This window comes from Gobio gobio, assembly GCF_949357685.1.
Source record: "Gobio gobio genome assembly, chromosome: 5".
Taxonomy (NCBI): Eukaryota; Metazoa; Chordata; class Actinopteri; order Cypriniformes; family Gobionidae; genus Gobio; species Gobio gobio.
The window spans coordinates 52,886,440-52,908,744 of NC_137101.1; the positions used below are offsets into that span (position 1 = coordinate 52,886,440).

The 22,305-nt window shown below is 38.9% G+C and overlaps 1 protein-coding gene across 1 annotated transcript in view; it reads left to right on the top strand.

Annotated features, from left to right (window-relative positions):
- LOC307126068 (guanylate-binding protein 4-like) overlaps window positions 1-22,305 on the top strand; it is a 50,993-nt gene that overhangs the window by 25,508 nt on the left and 3,180 nt on the right. The window contains exons 8-10 of the mRNA XM_079816432.1: window positions 17,786-18,368; window positions 18,543-18,596; window positions 18,692-18,823. Of these exons, the coding sequence (XP_079672558.1) occupies window positions 17,786-18,368; window positions 18,543-18,596; window positions 18,692-18,823 (769 nt within the window). The remainder of the gene's footprint in view (window positions 1-17,785; window positions 18,369-18,542; window positions 18,597-18,691; window positions 18,824-22,305) is intronic.

Here is a 22,305-nt window from a genome sequence, read left to right on the forward strand (position 1 = left end):
AGCTGCATAATGAATGAGCTTCAGGTAAGTCTGTGACAGAGAGCAACAGGGCAAAGGAAATATATATTTTTTGTAGTTTATTATATTTGAAATGTAATCAACAAAGGCCTATTATATTTTAAATGATCAGAAGATTTGACTACACTGCAAAAAAATGCTCTTCTTATTTGGTATTTTTTCTTGTTTCCAGTTCAAATATTTAAAATTCTTAAATCAAGATTAATTTACTAGATAAGTACAAATTTCTGGGCGGAAAATCAAAATGAAGTGAGTTTTTGCTTAGTTAGTTAACTTTATTGTCCCCAAGGGGAAATTCTGCTTAGGCACAGTGCAGAGTTGCTTCATAAAGGTAGACCAGATAACTTAAAGCAATCTATATTCTCAGCCACAACAATTTATGCTTTATTAAACTATATTTTATGATTTATTAAAACACAACAATTAGCTAATGAGATTAAAACCATGTTTTTACTCCAAACTTACTTTTGGCTTTGGATCAAAAAATCAGACAGAAAATATATTTCACAATATTCTGCATAATTATAAAAGCTCGAGTAGCATTGCATTATAAATATAATCTATTATGAAAACACCCAACATGATATAAATAACACAGATAAGCCATAAATTGCCTTATAAAATATAAAAAACTCTTCATACTGGCAGCCAGAGGGCGCTCCGTGCACATGTAGTCCATATATAGAACTCATGAAGAAGATATCTTCTTCGTGAGTGCTATATATGGACTACATGTGCACGGAGCGCCCTCCAGCTGCCAGTATGAAGTATGAAGAGTTTTTTTATGAATGAGAGCAGCTGATGCTCGTATTACTATCTTTAGAAGGTAGACCCACGGTTTTTTCATATTCATAACTCCTGACACATATTAACAAATTACGGTCACTATATGTCTTTGAGAATAAAACAGAGGTCAAAAATGGAAGCTTGAGTCTTAGATCTTTTAAATTATGTATAGTTTGTCAATGTAATTACTTACATCTGACAGTAATTTTGAACTAATTTAAACAAAGAAAGCTTCAGTTCGCCTCGTTGCACGATGTGTTTGTTTGAGCTGATGTGTGTGTGGGCGTCGCATCAGTATTTGAATCTTAATAGAGCGCGTGCTTAGTGGGCGTGGTCACATAATGAGCCGCTCAGGAACGACTAACATCGATCTGCTTTCAAACGGATTACATAAACACAGAATAGTTGTTTATGGTTTGGTTTACAGTGTTTAAAACCTGACATTTCAGAGTTTCTTTAGACTTATGGCTCATGTTTGTGAGAAAAGTATTCAATAAGCTAGAGGTCATTTTCTGAAGACTATCTGAATGAACGTCTTTGACAGAGAGGCTGCAGATCACGCATCATGTTTAATTTCTTTATTTTGCAAAAAGGACAACAATTTGTTTTTATTGTGACTGTACTAAAAAAAATAGAAACTTAACAGATTATAATGATGTATAACACTTGCCTGAATGATAAAAAACGACAGAGTTATTTGAGTCTCTTTGGCACTGATAAGAAAAAAAGCAAGCCAAAACCACGCCGGCGTGATTGCCGACTCGAGGGTTAAGCATAAATAAACTAGTAATTAATGATTTACTTGTTCACAATTAAGCATTAGTTAAGCATGGACACAACAGTAATTAATGGTTAACTTAACATATAGTAAGGGCATATTAGACATTATTTTATTTATTTATTTATTAATGATTAACTGAATGTACAGTAAACACCTTTTAGCTGTTACTTAAAACTTAATAAGCCATTTTGTGTGTGTGTGTGTGTGTGTGTGTGTGTGTGTGTGTGTGTGTGTGTGTGTGTGTGTGTGTGTGTGTGTGTGTGTGTGTGTGTGGGCATGTTTTTGTGAAATATCAGGACACAAATGTTTATAATGACATGGGTATGACACAGGTATTACAAAAAGAGGGTGAAATATGAGGACGTTCCCCATGTCCTCACTTTTCAAAATGCTAAATCATACAGAACAAGTTTTTTTTCACAGAAAGTGAACTGCACAGTCTCCTGTGAGGGCTAGGTTTAGGGGCAGGGGCAGTGTGTGTGTGTGTGTGTGTGTGTGTGTGTGTGTGTGTGTGTGTGTGTGTGTGTGTGTGTGTGTGTGTGTGTGTGTGTGTGTGTGTGTGTGTGTGAGGGGTAGGTTTAGGGGCAGGGGCAGTGTAAGGGGATAGAAAATACGGTTTGTACGGTATAAAAACCATCACGCCTATGGAATGTCCTCACATTTCACAAAAACAAACATGTGTGTGTGTGTGTGTGTGTGTGTGTGTGTGTGTGTGTGTGTGTGTGTGTGTGTGTGTGTGTGTGTGTGTGTGTGTGTGTGTGTGTGTGTGTGTGTTGTGTGTGTAGCAATGTAATTATATTTCTGTGCCATAATTCTGGACCCTTAAAATGTAAAGTTAAAGGATTACTTCAGTGATTTAGCATTAAGCTTTGTATTTAAACTGGGTCATTTATGCAGTAGAAATGTGAAATTATTTTTGAATTTGGTGCCTTCTAGACTGAGAAAAGACAGAAAATGTATTTTTGTCTCATGTGGATGAAAGACAACAACGCCCAGAATGCACTTGCTTCGCTGCCCTACAACGCCACTCCGTACACCGTTGTTTTTATCTTCATAGTAATACAATAATTTCGTTCAGTTAGTGAATAAACACTACAATTAAAAACTGAACTTGTCTTTTCAATAAAGTGTGAGTGAGCTGAACGAAAGTCACGTCACAGACGCAGCAGTGTCAGATTTCATTTGAGCTGAGCAGAGCTGAGGTAATGTTAAGCGCCAGTCTGGCACGTTTTCAGATCACACATGGAAGCTAAACTATCACAGGAATTAATTGACAAGTTGAAACACTCACTTTACTCTGCACCGCGCTCCGTTATGATTGTCCGTGCGGCGGTCTGTGTCTTACATTCTGTGCGTGAGATCTCTCCACCATGGGCGGGTTGATAACATGCGGAACAGCTCCATCTAGTGGCTGTAGTCTTTAGCCTCTGGCCAAAAAAATCTTCCGATGACACAAAATGACGATATTTGTGTCATCGGAGGATTTTTTCCAGAAATAAAATGCATAATTATCTCGTCTCAGGGGGATAAGAGGGGGGAAAGTACCATAATTTGAATATACTACCGGGTTTCTACTGATACAAAGCCTAATGCTAAATCACTGAAGTGACACTTTAATCGGTAATTACAAGTGTGTTCGTGCTTGCCATTAATTAATTAATGCTTAACTAATGCATTATTCTGGACCCTTAATATAAAGTGTTACCAAAAGTTAAGTTAATCACATTCTTATTCTGTGACAACTTATTTACATTTAGATATATTTTTTAAGTTGTATACATTTTGGGACTTTATTTATCAAAAATGTTCTATCAACTAAGTCGAACTCTATGGTTCTAAGGTACTATAAGGTTCTATTTGTGAGCTATCAGCACAAATGCACAGAAAGTGTTGGATCAATGAGCCAAGACTATCCTCCATCTAAAATTCTAGCTTTTAAAACTACATAAAACTTTCTGGCTTGGCTTTCTCAAGCCAACATCAAAGTTTGTCTACAAACTTTTCAATCCATTCTGATTTCTAGCAAGCCATTTCACCTATCCCACTTTCTGTGGAATAAAGTCCTGTGGCCGTATGTATAAAGCAGCTCAGACTCAGAGTAAAAGTTTAGTCTTAAGTGTGTCAAAATTTTAAGAATGATGTAATTTTACTCTTATTCCTACACTTAAGAGTAAGGGCCCTATTTTAACGATCTGAAGCGCAAGTGTCAAAGCGCGAAGCGCAAGTAACTTTGTGGGCGGGTCTCGACGCTGTTGCTATTTTCCCGGCGGGATAAATGGCTCTTGCGCCCGGCGCAAATCTAAAATGGGTTGGTCTGAAGTAGCTTCATTATTCATAGGTGTGGTTTGGGCGTAACGTGAATAAACCAATCAGAGCGGCATCCAACATTCCCTGTAAAAGCAGGTGCGCAAGTTCCATTATGGATTGCTATTATTATGGCGTATTTACCAGGCGCACGCCAGGAGCGGTTCACAGCCGAGGAGACTGATGTGCTTGTAAGAGCAGTGAAAGACAGAGAAGTGAAGTTGTAATGTTGTACATTATGGTAAAGATGATTTCACAGTCTTTTTTTTCAGTCTTTCAGTTTTTCAGTCGATTTTTGTTCCTGGTTCTTGACGGATAAACCAATTTGTCAGATGTCCTTATATACATGTCTTGCCACTATTGGGCAAACAGGTCTTATCCTTAATTATTACAATTAGCCTGAATCATTTGTAAGCTAGATTTATGCCTATTTTTTCACATCTTCGTGGCACACCACAATGATTTCCGTCATCTCATGTGTTAATATTTTTTTAGTGTAACAATTTATGATTTGCAAAAATAACTGTTGCATCTGTGTAGATTACATGAGCAAAGTGTATGCGCGTTGTGCACGCTATACATTATGGTCAAGCATGCGCCCTTAAAATAGCATAATGAACAACGCGCAACGCGCCACTGACTTTAGACTAGGTTTTTTCTGGTCAGTGGCGCAATTGTTTAATGGAACAGCAAAATAGCACCAGGGATTGTTTGCGCCGGAACACGCCTCCTTTTTTGCGCTGAACCGCCCAGGTAGCGCAAGTTCATTCACTAGTTTAGCGACGTGCTTCTGTGGAGGGAAAAGCGCGCTTTGCGCGGGTGCAAAATAGGAATGACACATGCGTCGGTGTACAAAGTCAATTGCGCTGGGTGCAAGATAGGGCCCTAAGTGTGATTCATAAAGGGCCCTAAGTGTTTAGACTAGGTCTCAGCTCCTGTATTATTTAAGAGAGCTAGAGAAGTATCCTAACCTAGTTAGGAGTAACAAGCTGGCAGCAGAGAGGAGGAGACCACACGCTTTCCAACTAAAATATAATGTATTGGAGTTAAATGATGACAGGGAGTTGATAAAATGATAAAAGCTTGATTGTCAAGATATTCTTTTTGTAACTGACCTAGTAAGAAATATAATAACTTCCTCTACTTCATAAATCAATGCTCTAACTGCAAAAAATAATGTCTTAAATAAGGTATATTTGACAAAATTACAACATATGCAAAAAACAAGAGAGGACCAATGAAATATGTGTTCATACTTACTTTTTATGATAGCCTGGATAAAAATGACGTCTGCACAATTTGGCATGTTTCATTGTGTTATCACAACTAAAACAATTGACTCCAATCACAACTACGCAATATGCTTACAAAATCTTTAACACATTTTTAATAATATTAAAATAAAGGGTGAATGTCAATTTTCCTATGCCGGAAATCACATTAGGCCACACTGTATAAGTTCATTGACTTTCCAACTGATCTTCAAAACATGTGGCAAAATCAAGCCACTTTTATGAGGATTTCAGGCTTCCCTGGAGTTGTTGGAGCCATTGAAGGAACTTATGTTCACATTATTGCTCCAACTGTAAACAAGGAGACATGTCAATAGAAAATTTCTACAGCATCAGTAAGAATTTTTGATAATTTTGCACAATGCAAAGCATTTAATGTTTTTTTTTTGAATATTACAGTTTCTATGTCTTAATTAAATGATTGTACTATAATTACATGTCATGCTGCTGTGATTTCACCCCTGTGATTCACTATTGGCTGATTCAGTGGTTGAGTGTGGCCATTTTGCGCTGACATCATTGTAAGTCCGTAGTTTGCAACACTTAAGTGCCACCTCAGTCAGCACTTAAGAATCAGTCTTAGACTTTACTGTAAGTAGATTCTTTATAAAAGTCTCCTACTATTAGACAAGTCCTACTTTTTACTAAGATTTTTTTGTCACTTAACTCACACTGAAGCTTAGGACTGTTCTTAAGAGCATCTCTAAGAAGTTTTAGTTTAGTCATTTGAAAGGTCTCACAGAGTATAATACAACAAGCATAATTGTTTTTGACTAAACTTGAGCAAGTTTTTGTATGTTGTATGTTTTGAATGTGGGTAACCAAACAGTTGATGGACCCCATTGGCTTCCATTGTATTTTGTCCCTACTATGGAAGTCAATGGGGTCCATCAACTGTTTAGTTCCCCGTATTCTTAAAAATATCTTCTTTTGTGTTCAGCAGCTTAAGGATATTCATATAAGTTTGGAGCAACTTGAGTGAGAGTAATCACTGCCACATGACAATAGCTAATGTATTTAAAGGGATAGTTCACCCAAAAATGAAAATTAGCCCATAATTTACTCACCCCCAAGTCATCCTAGGTGTGTATGACATTCTTCTTTCAGACGAATAAAATCAGAGTTAAATTACAAAAGTCCAGGCTAATCCAAGCATTAGAACAATGATTCATAGTTGCTTTGTTTTTGAAGTCCATAAAAAGTGCATCTGTCCGTCAAATAACTGCTCCACGCGGCTCCGGGGTGTTAATAAAGGCCTTCTGAAGCGAATCGACGCGTTTGTGTAAGAAAAATATTCATATTTTTAACTTTATCAAGTAAACTTTCAACCAACCACCTTCCATGGAAAAGTGTTGAAAGTGAAACTCAAGATGCGTACGTGTCGTCATGACGAGCGGACCTGGTCACGTTAGTCTTTCGATCAGCAGGGGAACTTTCAACAATTTTTCCATAAATTGAACAGGGAAGGCGGTCGGTCGAAAGTTTACGTGATAAAGTTTTAAATATGGATATTTTTCTTACACAAACGCATCGATTCGCTTCAGAAGGCCTTTTATTAACACCCCAGAGCCACATGGAGCAGTTTTTTGACGGACAGATGCACTTTTTTATGGACTTCAAAAACAGAGCAACTATGAATCCAATTCTAATGCTTGGATTAGCCTGGACTTTTGTAAATATAACTCAGATTTTATGCGTCTGAAAGAAGAATGTCATATTCACATAGGATGACTTGAGGGTGAGTAAATTATGGGCTAATTTTAATTTTTGGGTGAACTATCCCTTTAATTTAAATAAAGTCACTCAAACTTGCAAATGGACGTACATTTTGAGGTAATCCTTCCTCGTAGTCCCAGAGCCTGTTTTTTTAAGTTAAGTGCTATAAATATTATTAAAGTGTGAGATTTTAAACTGCACTAGTTCACAGATCAGACAATCCATTCACATGACCGGAGGGGCATGCTTCTGTGATTATCCCTCCACGTCTATATAAATATTAAAAGAAAAATGTTGTCAAGTTATTTTCTGATTAACATAGTGACACAAAGGTTGTCAAGTCACCTTCATTAAAATAGCACTTTTTACAACACAGATTGCTTCAAAGCAGCTTTACAGTGATAATAGGAAATTAATTTTGTTTTTGATTAAATGTTTTTGATGAATTTCTGTTGTAAAAACATAATTTTTTTTTTTGTTTAATTTGGTGCCATTTAAACAACCCCATCTTCAATTAAAACAAAACCCCCAATTCGTTCCAGACCCCATCCGCACGGCAACAGCATTTGGTGGCCCGAGAACACAAACCATGAAATCGTTTTGAAACCTTACCATCATCATCCCCGCGCAAACCACAAAAAGGCGAATACGTGAAAATGGCAATGCCATGTACGCAAGCACTACATATTCAGCCTATAGGCAAGCGTGTTTGAATACGTATGTGTGCATATGTGTTTTTATCTGTTTAGAGGGGAAAGGAAGGAGGCCTTCACAGGGGAGAGTCTAGTTGACACGGTCTCTGCTGACACTTCAGGGATGTATGAGGGGCCGTATAGGCCATATTTCTTGAAACGCCTCTTACAAACACTAGTGAAACGAAAACATTGATCAACCTTAGTCAAATTCTTTCATACTCATAACTGAAAAACATCTTACAAACACTAGTGAAACACATTTATCAACGTCAGTGAAATTCATTCATACGCATAACTGAAATACATCTTACAAACACTAGTGAAAAACAGTGATCAACCTTAGTGAAATTCATTCACACTGATAATTGAAAAACACTAGTGAAACACACTGATCAACGTCAGTGAAATTCATTCATATGCATAACTGAAATACATCTTACAAACACTAGTGAAACACATTTATCAACGTCAGTGAAATTCATTCATACGCATAACTGAAATACATCTTACAAACACTAGTGAAAAACATTGATCAACCTTAGTGAAATTCATTCACACTGATAATTGAAAAACACTAGTGAAACACACTGATCAACGTCAGTGAAATTCATTCATATGCATAACTGAAATACATCTTACAAACACTAGTGAAACACATTGATCAACGTCAGTGAAATTCATTCATATGCATAACTGAAATACATCTTACAAACACTAGTGAAACACATTTATCAACGTCAGTGAAATTCATTCATACGCATAACTGAAATACATCTTACAAACACTAGTGAAACACATTGATCAACGTCAGTGAAATTCATTCATATGCATAACTGAAATACATCTTACAAACACTAGTGAAAAACATTGATCAACCTTAGTGAAATTCATTCACACTGATAACTGAAAAACACTAGTGAAACACACTGATCAACGTCAGTGAAATTCATTCATATGCATAACTGAAATACATCTTACAAACACTAGTGAAACACATTGATCAACGTCAGTGAAATTCATTCATATGCATAACTGAAATACATCTTACAAACACTAGTGAAAAACATTGATCAACCTTAGTGAAATTCATTCATATGCATAACTGAAATACATCTTACAAACACTAGTGAAAAACATTGATCAACCTTAGTGAAATTCATTCACACTGATAACTGAAAAACACTAGTGAAACACACTGATCAACGTCAGTGAAATTCATTCATATGCATAACTGAAATACATCTTACAAACACTAGTGAAACACATTGATCAACGTCAGTGAAATTCATTCATATGCATAACTGAAATACATCTTACAAACACTAGTGAAACACATTGATCAACGTCAGTGAAATTCATTCATACGCATAACTGAAATGCATCTTACAAACACTAGTGAAAAAGCATTGATCAACCTTAGTGAAATTCATTTATATGCATAACTGAAATACATCTTACAAACACTAGTGAAAAACATTGATCAACGTCAGTGAAATTCATTCATATGCATAACTGAAATGCATCTTACAAACACTAGTGAAAAAGCATTGATCAACCTTAGTGAAATTCATTCATATGCATAACTGAAATACATCTTACAAACACTAGTGAAACACATTGATCAACGTCACTGAAATTCATTCATATGCATAACTGAAATACATCTTACAAACACTAGTGAAACACATTTATCAACGTCAGTGAAATTCATTCACATGCATAACTGAAATACATCTTACAAACACTAGTGAAAAACATTGATCAACGTCAGTGAAATTCATTCATATGCATAACTGAAATGCATCTTACAAACACTAGTGAAAAAGCATTGATCAACCTTAGTGAAATTCATTCATATGCATAACTGAAATACATCTTACAAACACTAGTGAAACATTGATCAACGTCACTGAAATTCATTCATACGCATAACTGAAATGCATCTTACAAACACTAGTGAAAAAGCATTGATCAACCTTAGTGAAATTCATTCATATGCATAACTGAAATACATCTTACAAACACTAGTGAAAAACATTGATCAACGTCAGTGAAATTCATTCATATGCATAACTGAAATGCATCTTACAAACACTAGTGAAAAAGCATTTATCAACCTTAGTGAAATTCATTCATATGCATAACTGAAATACATCTTACAAACACTAGTGAAAAACATTGATCAACGTCAGTGAAATTCATTCATATGCATAACTGAAATGCATCTTACAAACACTAGTGAAAAAGCATTGATCAACCTTAGTGAAATTCATTCATATGCATAACTGAAATGCATCTTACAAACACTAGTGAAAAAGCATTGATCAACCTTAGTGAAATTCATCCATACACTACTGAAATGAGAAGATTTCAGTAGTTGATGAGAGCTGATTTCACTTGAAAAAGAAGCTGTGTCCGCACTTCTGGTTTTTAACAAACTATTTTAGGCAATGGCGGTTAGTCGAGTTACAGAGCATGTCTGGGTCTTGTCTAGGAGCAGGTCCACCATCTGATCTGGATCCGGCTGACAACAGTAAACCTCAGGATAAACTAAGAGACTAACATTAGCATAGATGGCAGTCTTTTTATGATGTAACGAGTACATCAGATGTTATGGGAATTGTTCCCGTTTCCGGCTGACCTAGTTAAAGGGGTCATGAACTGGCTTTTTTTTTTAAATGTATACTGTTGTCTGAGGTCAACTTGTGATGTTCGTGGTTTTACATTCAAAAACATCATAATGAATAAGTAATAGGCTATTTTCTACCCTGGTTTTGAGCCTCTCTCATGGAACACTCTGCGCAAGTCGGTTGGTGGGGCTACAGAATCAGGCGTTCGTCGTCTTCAGTTAAAGGCGGTGTTTCACTACACTCTGACGTCACAGGGAGGCACATTCCCAGATCTAGCGTTTGCTGAGCCAGCTGTCAATAAAAGCTTTTCTTTGTGTTACGTGCTTAGGAGATGTTAAAGGGATGATGACTCAACACTTCTGTGAGATGCAACTGTTGAGGTGTGCAGGCAGCAAATAGAATCAACAGACTGAATTAACAGCATTGAAAATGTTTATTTCCATAAAATAATAAGTTACCAAAACAGATAACATATATAAGAAAAGGTAGAAGAACTGAAACAATGATAACAAGAGAGTCGCCCAAATCAATGAAACAATCAAAACAAAACCCCAATCATTACTAACCCAAACCTCTAATACTAACTAACGAAAGAAAAATGTAGAAACAAAACCGAGATCTTCAGCGTATACGACGCTCAAAATAAACTACGCTAACTACAAAACAAGATTACAACTGAGGGCGATCTCCCTTTCTAACTAAATAACAATAAGAAAACTATCTACCTAAATAGAACTAAATAAACAGGCAACTAAAGCTTAACAAAGGGAATCAACTCTACCGGATGGTTAACACGCCGCGGCCTCATACGCGTACTGATTCAGCGTTGATCTCAAACACCTGCGAGGGACAGCGACAGCGACAAACACTCTCAGACGCAACTAGTGTGTCACTAACATGATAATGAACAAACCTCAAAGGAGTGTTAACTCGGCAAGAACTATGCACAAACTGCAACATATGATCAGGGTACTTGATAGTCACAGATAAGACAAATGAGTGAGAGTTCGTATGAATCCCCTCACTGCTCATTCACAAGAAATGGGGCCTTTTATCATGCCGGCACGTCCGCTGGTCGACGTCACTCGTTACGTCGAACGTCCCTCCTCCTTGCGTAGTGACAATAGTATAGCGTTCATCTGCGGTGATTCCCTAGATAAAGCAAAACAAGAACAATGGAAAAGACAACAAGCCCCCCCCCCCAAACCATACAAGAAAACACATGGAATGTAACACTTTGACTAACAAGGAAGTTTTCAGCTCTGAAATATACAGGATATTCTTATATTACCATGACCTTTTATTTATCAAAAACTCAAGGGAAAGTTGATTTCTCAATTCATGACCCCTTTAATGCAGCCTAAAACAATCATATCAGGGCTCTAGAGTGCGACCAATTTGGTTGCACATGCGCCCAAAATTTGTAAAGGTGCGACTAAAATTTTTCCTAGGTCACACCGGTGCACCTGACGGCAATGCATGCGCTCAGCTGCCTCTTCATGAACAAAGCAGTTGCCTCTCCTTTGACTGTCACTGAATCACACACTCTGTCTCTGATTGGTTTAGACCACGACATGATCCAACCAGAGATGGGATGGGTCTTTGCCACTGATTGGCTTTGGTACAGATATTCCTGCTCTGTGCTGTGCGTTTGATTGAAATTGCGACTTGAGCAACACCAGAGAATCAGTTACGGCAATCAGCATCAGCAAACTAAACACGACGCTGAAATGGTTTGTGAGTCCATTTCACTGAAGGTGTGTGTGTGAGAGAGAGAATGAACGTGAACTTGTGCCGCCCTAAACTACTTCATTGTCATGACAACCGCCTGTCAGTGTCAGCTCAGGTGGCGCGAGAATCAAAACATCTAGTAATAGCTCCATATGTTTTAGGCATATTAAAAAAAGTCTAACGTTACCATTAAAGTGAAAGAGTCCTGTAACTTACTCACATCGTCAAGCAAACCACCAAAACAAAATCGTTGTGTAATCATTTGACGTTCGCCATTTGTAATCTTGGCAGAACGCACTGCAACATTTCTGTCAGATACAGTAAATGCTTACCCAGATAGCAGACCAACACTGAATCATCGTTGAATCAATGTTAATGCATCAACTAAAATATCATTGAAACAATGTTGAAATCTAACATTGATTAGTCGTCAGGTTTGCACCCTGAAATAATGTTATTTCAATGATGAAAAATAGATGAAGATGGGCTTAAAATCAATATTTTTTCAACTACAATTAAATCACTTATTTAACACTGAATCAACATTGAATCAATGTTAATGCATTAATCAAATTATCATTGAAACAATGTTGATATTTAACATTGATTTTTCATCAGGTTTGCACCTTGAAATAATGTTACTTCAACAATGAAAAATAGATCAAGATGGCCATAAAATCTATATTTTTTCAACTAATTAAATCACTTATTTAACACTGAATCAACATAGAAACACTATAAAATCAATCTTGCTTTATGTACAGCAGGATTCTATGCCAGTTAATTTTCATGTTAGGCTGCAATTGATATGATTTTGAATCAAAAAGTCACTCAAAGTAAACAACATCCTTCAGTTTACATGCAAATGTATTTATTTATGCCCCCACAGTTTCAACAGGAAATCTCACATTGACTTAAAACAATTACATCAGAATTTATAACACAAGTGAAAAACATGACAACCTGCATCTGCAAAATGGAAGTAAATACAAATGGAAACTCGCCAATAAAGACAGAAATGGGACAGTACTACTGAAAGAAAAAAGGTAGAAGAAAGAATGAAATACTCTAAACTCAGGGGTTTCCACCACGACCAGTGCCCCCAAGCTAGGGCTGTAACGATTTGACCAGAAATAAAAACCTCGATTAATTGAACATTTGACCTCGATTACGATTAATGAATGATTATTTTGCTTTCTTTTTTTTTGTTGCCCTTTTTTGAGTAAGTTCCTAATAAGGTTTGTACTGTAAATATTTTCTACTATTAAAGGTGGATTTTTTTTTCTAATGAAAAAGTGCATTTCTTTGTGATTTTAAAATACTTGAAGGAAACGGTTCACTTTCAGCAGTTATGGTCTATGGGGCAGATTTCTGTTTGTTGTACATCAGATACAGATAAATTAAAACTGTAGGCCTACATTACATTTATTTGAATGCATTAATGAGAGAGTGATTGTGTGTGTGAATTACTCTTACTGTCTCTATTCATTATGAAGCTGGTTTATCTACATACTTTAAGGTTTGTACTTACTTCAAAGGTATTAAAATAACGGTTGAGTTTCTAAGCTACTTTAGTGACTTTACTTTAGTCACAGGACAGCGTTGATCCTGCGTTTCTGTGCTCCTCTGCGCGCGATCTTCACGTGATGTGCGAGCTTCTGTCTGAGTGTTCGTTTGTCACAATAAATCAGGCATTAGTTCAACATAATACACATCTGATGGTCGAAACTCGCTTTAATGTTCAAACTGGCAGGGCTTAAACCACATACAAAAATGACAAAGCTTTGCGAGGACGCAGGTGAAAGAGGTCTGCCTTCAGGGCGTGCACGTTGTTGCGTTTAAATGCATTTACTTGACAAACTTTACGAGCACGAAAGTGAAAGCGGCTTCGGGGCTTGCGCGCGCCGTCTCTGTGTGTGTGTGTGTGTGTGTCAGCGCGTAGGCTACAAGAACAGCAATTAACTGACCTGTGTAAAACATGCTGTTACTATAGTGATTCTGAGCATCTATAAACACAGATAACTGCTCCTGCATCTCTGTGTGCCTTCAAACTGCACTTGATGTGACTGACGGGGCGGAGTCACGTGAAAACCGAAATAACCGACATGGGAAAAATACGTTGGTTAGAGGTTCTGAATGTCGGTTTCAGTTATTTTTCGATTAATCGTACAACCCTACCCCAAGCCTTTCAGGGGCGTAACGGAGCCATTTTTGCACCGTCCCAGCAAAGATAAACTCTGATGCCTCCTTTTTATCAGCATTCCCTTGTAATGCACCTAAAACAACAAGATGTTAGTAAATATTTGGAAATGTGACTAATTATACATTACAAATGTACAAGTTAAAATGGAAATGTGATCAAAATCTTTACATTCCAGTTAAAACACGCTGAATTTAAATTCAAGACTATTTAATTATTAATTTTAGTATAAACTTTTCCCTTTAAAGCACCTGCAGACACAGGAGGAATGAATGGAAAAGCAAGGTGAAAATATCTTCAAATATCTATCTTATTTTATCTAATATTAATACTGTATTTAATAGTAAATAATAGTAAATAAACAAATAAAGTGTGAAAGTGAAACAAGTAAATTAATAATCAAATAGCTAAATTAATAAAAGAGGAGCTGGATAGGCCACACTATGGTTTGGAAGAGATTATCCATTTTACAACACGAACTGTAGGCGCAGCAGTTTGCTAAATTTCTGCAGTTTGATATAGCTGCCTACAGAACTTAAAGATCTCACTCTTCTTTCGTTTTCTTTCTTGCTGCATTAAAGATTAAATTGGAATTCTGTAATTGTGGCCGGCCCTCGTGAGCTAATCACACAGGCACAGCTGAAGCAGGGCTACGAACTGATTGTCCAATTTCCCCTCACTGCGCCAACAGGGCAATCAGTTATAGATCTGCTTCAGCGGTGCGATACCCGCACGAGGTGCGACCAGAAGAACTGACATGCCAGAAATTCATCAGACGTCTCTCTTTTCTCCCTGTACACTGGACGAATATGGGATGATTTTACTAATAAAATGATTAATAAATGCGTGCACAATTATCTACAAACAAATTCCTTTCAACTTGTGTGTGCTAAATACAGAATTACATGAATGTGCAGCATTTTGTACAAATAGAGACATAATTGTGAATGCGATTTTGTATTAGTGTTGGTCAGAATCTGTGCGTGCAACGATTAAGATGTGCATTTGTGGATCCGGTGCCGCGCATGCATTCATTGACTCGTTTGTGAGTCGATCCTATTGTCTCAATCCAAATGAATCAAATAGGATTGACTCACAAACGTGTCAATGAATGCATGCGCGGCACTGGATCCACAAATGCACATCTTACTCGTTGCACGCACAGATTAATCATTTTGATACTAAAATCCTCTCACAGACAAACACCTCACAACAAACAACGCATGACAAAACTGAAAATCGGCCCGACCCAAAGAAGAGTTGCACGAGTCAGAATTCGGCTCAAAATCGGACGAAAATCGCACTGGTATACCCAGCTTAAGAAATAAAGTTTAATAAAAATATGATAGGGTTTGGTGAAAAACAAACTGAAATGCAATGTATTAAAGAATATCCTGGCCGTTGGTTGTGTACGGAGGGCATTCACGTGACTTTATTAACGTCGCAGTTCACTCTGACTCGCCCAGGAGAAGCTCACAATTTGTAAGAAATAATGATAAATAAAAATACAAAATGAAAATTGAGATGAATTGTATTAATCTTTGTGTACTTGCCTCTAAAAAAACACTGCTGCTGTCCTGTCTCTTCCACGCTTGAAGTCTGTTAAACTGCGCTTTGATCTGAAGGTGCATTACCGCCACCTACTGGATTGGATTGTGGCACATTTGATCGGTAGGGGAAATATTAAAGATTCTTTATTAACCCTGTATTCTTTAGATAAATAATTAAATGTATGTAAATTATACATGATTTTTTAAATAATAATAGCCTACATTATGTACATTTAAAACAGGCTATGATTTATATAACTGGATGACCACAAGAACTAAGGACTGTGTGACAGTCATTATATATATCTCTGCATGTGCTGTAGCTAGCCGAAAACACTAGAGGATTGGAGATGTTTTCCATGATGGAGGAGATTTTAAAACAAAAATTAAAACATTAATATTAACAATATGCTTACTTGTAATAATCAACTGGTTCGTCCCATTGAGTTCAATTTATGGTAGTAGTTCTTTGTTATTCCACACACTCGTTGGTGGAGATTCATCCTTTGAGAATAATGAATGTGCTTACATGTCACAGAAATGTACCCAATTGATTTGGATTTGCTTTAACATGTTGAATGATGGGACAGATAGATTGATAGTAAGCCTCACCAGTGGAGAATTAAGTTGACCAAAAATCAACATTGATTCAATGTTTGTCTTTTCAACACTGAAAAGCATGGAATTATCAACATTGATCCAATATTATTTAGCATTGAATTTTCAACATTGGTCCACTATTTTTTAGCATTGAATTTTCAACATTGATCCAATATTACTTAGCATTGGCATTTCAACCTCAACCAAATTGATGATTCTGATGGAATTTCAACATTGACCCAATGTCACAATGCTATCTTGGTAACGTTAACCCAGTCGGTGTCACTACTGTGATTGTGCATTGTTATATTATATTCCAAAAACAATCTCTTTGAGAACAATATTTGCTGATATATCTACTGTCCTACCTGAAACGCTAACGTTATCATTGTTAATTTGTTGTGCCTACTACAAAGTTACTTTCTGGCTCTTTGAAAAAACTTCCGACCACGTTTAATCCTGCGGTGATCTACCCGTAATAATTTACAATTTTACAATGGCCGACAGCCAAAATGGCCGATATGGTAAAATTGAATATCAGACAACTCTGCATGCCGTCCTGAATCTAACGAGACAACTTTTATGATTTTTGGACAAACGGTTCAGAAGTTATAAGCAAAAATAGCCATTTTTTGTATCTCCGGACCAGTAGGTGGCGCTGCGCCGAAACGCTGCATGTTGCCTCAGGCCATGCTTGTGATAACATGTACCAAGTTTGGTTTGAACACGATAAAGCGTTGCGGAGATATTGCCTTAAGTGTGTTTTTGCAAACGTTATGTAAAATTTGTTCGCGCGTTTATCGAAAGCGATTAGACGAATCAACTTGATTTGCAAGATTTTTTGTCAATATTGTCTGAAGATGATCTGGTTAAATTTTCGTGCAAATCGGATGAACTGTCTAGGTAGGACGAGTTCGCAAAAGTAGGTTTTTCGGTTAATTGAAAATGGCGGGGAAATATTCAAGACGGAAAATGACGTCATAGGGTGCAATCGAATTGGCATGAGCTCAGAAATTAGAGGAAAAAATTATTTCGTTTCTAGCCCTTACGGTTCAAAAGTTATTAGCATAAACATGAGTACACATTTGGACAGGTGGTGGTGCTAGAGGGATTGAGATAGAGACACCAAAATTGCCATGGTGACATACCAGACCGTCCTCTATTAGTGTGCCAAATTTCACAACTTTTTACCATACGGTTCTATGGGCTGCCATAGACTCCCATGGCGGAAGAAAAAAAGACGGGAACGGTTTCAATAGGTGCCTTCGCACATTTGGTGCTTGGCCCCTAATTAACTTGTTAACTACTTATTAATCAGGAGCAATATAAATAATGTACAAAAGACAGTAAATCAGGACACTATAAAAGGACACGAGAGGCTGTGGGGATGACAGAGCAAAAGCTGGAAACAAACAGTGAAGAATGAAGGGTTTAGTGTGTTTACTGCTGCTGTTGGAAACCTTTGTGTTTGTCGTCCAACAGACGGTCAATGGAGGACTCAATGAGAACGAGATCAGTCAACAGCTCAACTCTGAGGACGGACGACATAATCCACCTCAAACAGACACTTTGAGAGCTGAAGCTTCAACTGACAGTCAACAATACTGCTGTCTGTGCTTCCCTGACATCTATGCAACCCTGAGAGGACTGACCACCACGGTCACAGAGCAGAAAGCAAACATCAGAGAACTGACCGCCACGGTCACAGAGCAGAAAGCAATCAATAGAGAATTGACCACCATGGTTACAGAGCAAAAAGCAAACATCAGAGAACTGACTGCCACGGTTACAGAGCAGAAAGAAAACAGAGAACTGACCACCACTGTCACAGAGCAGAAAGCAAATTTCAGAGAACTGACCGCCACGGTCACAGAGCAGAAAGCAAACATCAGAGAACTGACCGCCACGGTCACAGAGCAGAAAGAAAACATCAGAGAACTGACCGCCACGGTCACAGAGCAGAAAGAAAACAACAGAGAACTGACCACCATGGTCACAGAGCAGAATGAAAACATCGGAGCTTTAGAGACGCGACTGAGGGATGAGATAAAGAAGAAAAATTATGGTACCTCACCAAAACATTCACTCTTTTATCAATGATCCTCAGAGTAAAACACCAATGCAATACAATGAATAGTTTAAATATTAGTGTAAACTTGAGTCTATACTGTGTAAATTGTGTTGTCTAATACAATAATCAGTGTGAATGTCATTTAACAGGCTCTTTATTCCTTCACAGAAACTTCAAATCTTACTCTGAGTCAAGTGGAGGAGTTGAGAAAGGAGAACAGAGGTGAATGTGAGCTTGAATGATGTTAAATTCAGTGAATACATTCTCAGTGTAATACAGTAATATATCACAATATTGCTTATGTTTTTCAACAACAGACAGAGAGATTGCTTTTTCTGCTTCACTGTTGCAATCTGGCAAAGGATATGTTGGTCCTTGTACCACTGAGATCACACTAATCTACAGGAATGTCATCACAAACATAGGGAACGCCTACAACCCAATCACAGGTAATTATGAAATGGAGTCATAAACTCAGTTTATAGTAATGAAAACGCTTCAGTTACTAACGTAACCTCGGTTCCCTGAGAAGAGGGAACGAGTATTGCGTTTAGCTAAACGCTAGGGGGAATTCCTTTTCCTCAAGATATTGAAGCAAATTTTTATCCTAAAAAACCATATAACACGCAGTGCAGCTGCACAGCTCTCAGCAGGAAGCATCTGCGTGCTGATTGGCTGTGCCGCTGCAACTGCAGGAACCTATGGCGAGACCGCTGGGCGGGACGGACCAATCAGGTCCTTCTATATTCCCGCCACAAGGGGCAACAGAATTTGCATAGCCAAGGGTATATAAGACCCTGTCTTGCCAGGTTAGTCAGGTTAATCGACTGAAGCGACTCCTGAGCAAGCGAAGCACGGCAAGCAAACACAATACTCGTTCCCTCTTCTCAGGGAACCGAGGTTACGTAGTAACCGAAGCGTTCCCTTTCAAGAGTACTCTCGTATTGCGTTTAGCTAAACGCTAGGGGACCCAATGCTAAACGCCGTGCTCGCTTAACTGCTCTGAAGCCCGGAGACACCATACCCAAGCCGACCTAAGTGGGCCCGTAATATGATATCATGAAAGTCCCAATATGAGCCAAACCTGAGTCGGGCCATTTAATGAGAATAACACGCAAAGATACGTGTAATATATATATATATATATATATATATATATATATATATATATATATATATATATATATATATATATATATATATATCTACATATATGTGTAGACCAGACATAGTTGGGCCAAAGAATAATGAATGACCAGACAATTCGAGTCGTATAAGGAATGTGCTTATGACTTATACAATACTTAACCCAGACCAGACTGCAGAGCCTTAAGGGGTTAAATGTATTACACAGCAAGAAGCCCAGCCTGTAAGGCAGGGACATCTAAATTATAAAACCTGATAAAAGTGGACGGGGAGGCCCAGCCTGCCGCCGCACAGATATCATTCAGAGAAATGCCAGTAGACCAAGCCCACGATGAGGCCATGCCTCTAGTAGAATGGGCTTTGATGTCTATAGGGCAGCTGAGATCTTTAGACTCATAAGCCAGCGAGATAGCATCCACTATCCATCGTGACAAGGTCTGCTTTGTAACCGCGCACCCGCGGTTGCGGCCGCCAAAGCATACAAAGAGCTGTTCAGTTTGCCTGTAAGCAGCGGAACGCCTATGTATATCCTCAGCGCTCTGACAGGACAGAGCAAATTAGCATCTTCTTCATCTAACGGTGATGAATGTGCTGAAAGTGAAATAACCTGTGCTCTGAACGGAGTTGAAAGCACTTTAGGTACATATCTATGCCTTGGTTTGAGGACGACTTTGGAGTCGTTTGGCCCAAATTCCAGACAAGAGGCGCTCACTGAGAGCACGTGCAGATCACCCACTCGCTTAACTGATGCGATCGCTAGCAGAAAAGCGGTTTTTAGTGATAGGAGCTTTAAGCTCACCGAATGCAGAGGCTCGAATGTAGAGCCTTTCATGGCATCCAGGACCGTGGACAGGTCCCATATAGGGACTGAAGGGGGGCGAGGTGGGTGAAGCCTTCTAGCCCCTTTAAGGAAGCGCACAATAAGATCGTTCTTTCCCAGTGACAGTCCGTTCACTTGAATGTGATACGCTGCTATAACGGCCACATAAACTTTGAGCGTGGAGGGGGAACAACCCGCGTCCAGTAGCTCTTGTAAAAAATTGAGCACTTTTGACACTTCACAATTATGTGGGGTCAGGCTTCGTGCTTTACACCAGTCCGAAAAGACCGACCATTTGCCTGAATAGAGCCGCCTGGTCGCGGGGGCTCTAGCTTCAGAAATAGTGTTTAATACATTTTCAGAGAGGTTCTCATGTACCCGTTGATGGGCCAGACATGAAGCGCCCATAGATCGGGACGGGGATGCCAGATCTGCCGTTTCTCCTGCATGAGGAGGTCTCTCCTCAGCGGAATTGGCCACGGGGCTGTATCTGACATCCGACTTAGTAGTGAGAACCATGGTTGATTTCTCCAAAGCGGGGCTATTAAAAGCATAGCGCACTTGCTCTCCCTGATCCTCTCTATGACCTGAGGTAACATTGAGATTGGAGGAAAAGCATAAAGAGGAAGATTGGGCCATTCGTGGGCCAACGCATCCTTGTGCTTGGAGAAATATATTAGGCATTGAGCATTGTCTGGTGAGGTGAAAAGATCCACTTTTGCCCCTCCAAACCTGCCCCAAATTGTCTGAATCGTATGTTGGTGAAGAGACCACTCTGCTGGGGACACTTTGTCCCTGGACAGCATGTCCGGACCCAGATTCAGAATGCCTGGCACATGAGTCGCTCTCAGCGAGCTCAGGTTGTGCTCTGCCCATATTAGGACTTTTTCCGCCATTGTGTGTAGACGATAGATCTTAGACCGCCCTGGCGATTTATATAGGCTACCACTGACTTGCTGTCCGTTCGGATCAATACATGGTGGTGCTTTATGTACGGAAGGAAAGCTCTTAGCGATAGCGTGACCGCTTTCATCTCTAGACAGTTTATGTGAAGGCTCTTCTCCGAGTCTGACCAGAGACAGTGTCTGAGAACTGGCGCCGCCGAGGCCATGAGACCCAACATCCTCTGAAAGTGTTTGAGAGGAGTGAGTGCACCGGACCTGAGGGAAACTGCTCGGTTCTGAACAGAGAGCACGCGCTGTGACGTCAGTCGCGCGTTCATCTGCAGTGAGTCTAATACTGTTCCCAGAAACAAAACGTTCTGTGTGGGAGACAATGAGCTCTTTGCCACGTTGATTCTGAGGCCCAAGCATTTTAAATGGTTGAGAAGCCAAGATCTGTGGTTCAATAACTGTATCTCTGACTGGGCTATTATGAGCCAGTCATCGAGATAGTTGAGAATTCTCATTCCCCGAAGCCTCAGCGGGGTTAGCACCGCTTCCATGCACTTCGTAAACGTGCGGGGAGCCAGAGATAGACCAAAGGATAGAATCCTGTATTGGTATACTTTCACCTCGAAGGCGAATCTCAAGAATGGCCTGTGATGAGGGGCTATTTGTATGTGGATATAGGCATCCTCTAGATCCACAGTAAAAAAACAATCTCCCGGGCGAATGTGCGCAAGGATTTGTTTCATTTTCAACATTCTGAACGGGCGCTTCATAAGGGCTTTGTTCAGATGTCGGAGATCTAGGATGGGTCTGAGACCACCGTCCTTTTTTGGTACAAGGAAGTAACGACTGTAAAAGCCCGACTCGCTCTGTGAGGGGTGTACGGCTTCCACCGCCCCTTTCATTAACAGTTTGGATATTTCAGTTCGAAGCACGTGACTTGTGTCGCTTCTCACCGTTGTGCGCGGTGGTCTGCGAGCAAACTGTAGCGAGTAACCTTGTTCTATTATGTTCAACACCCATTTTGAAATACCGGGAATGGCCTGCCAATAAGCCTTCAAAGCCAGGGGCTGAA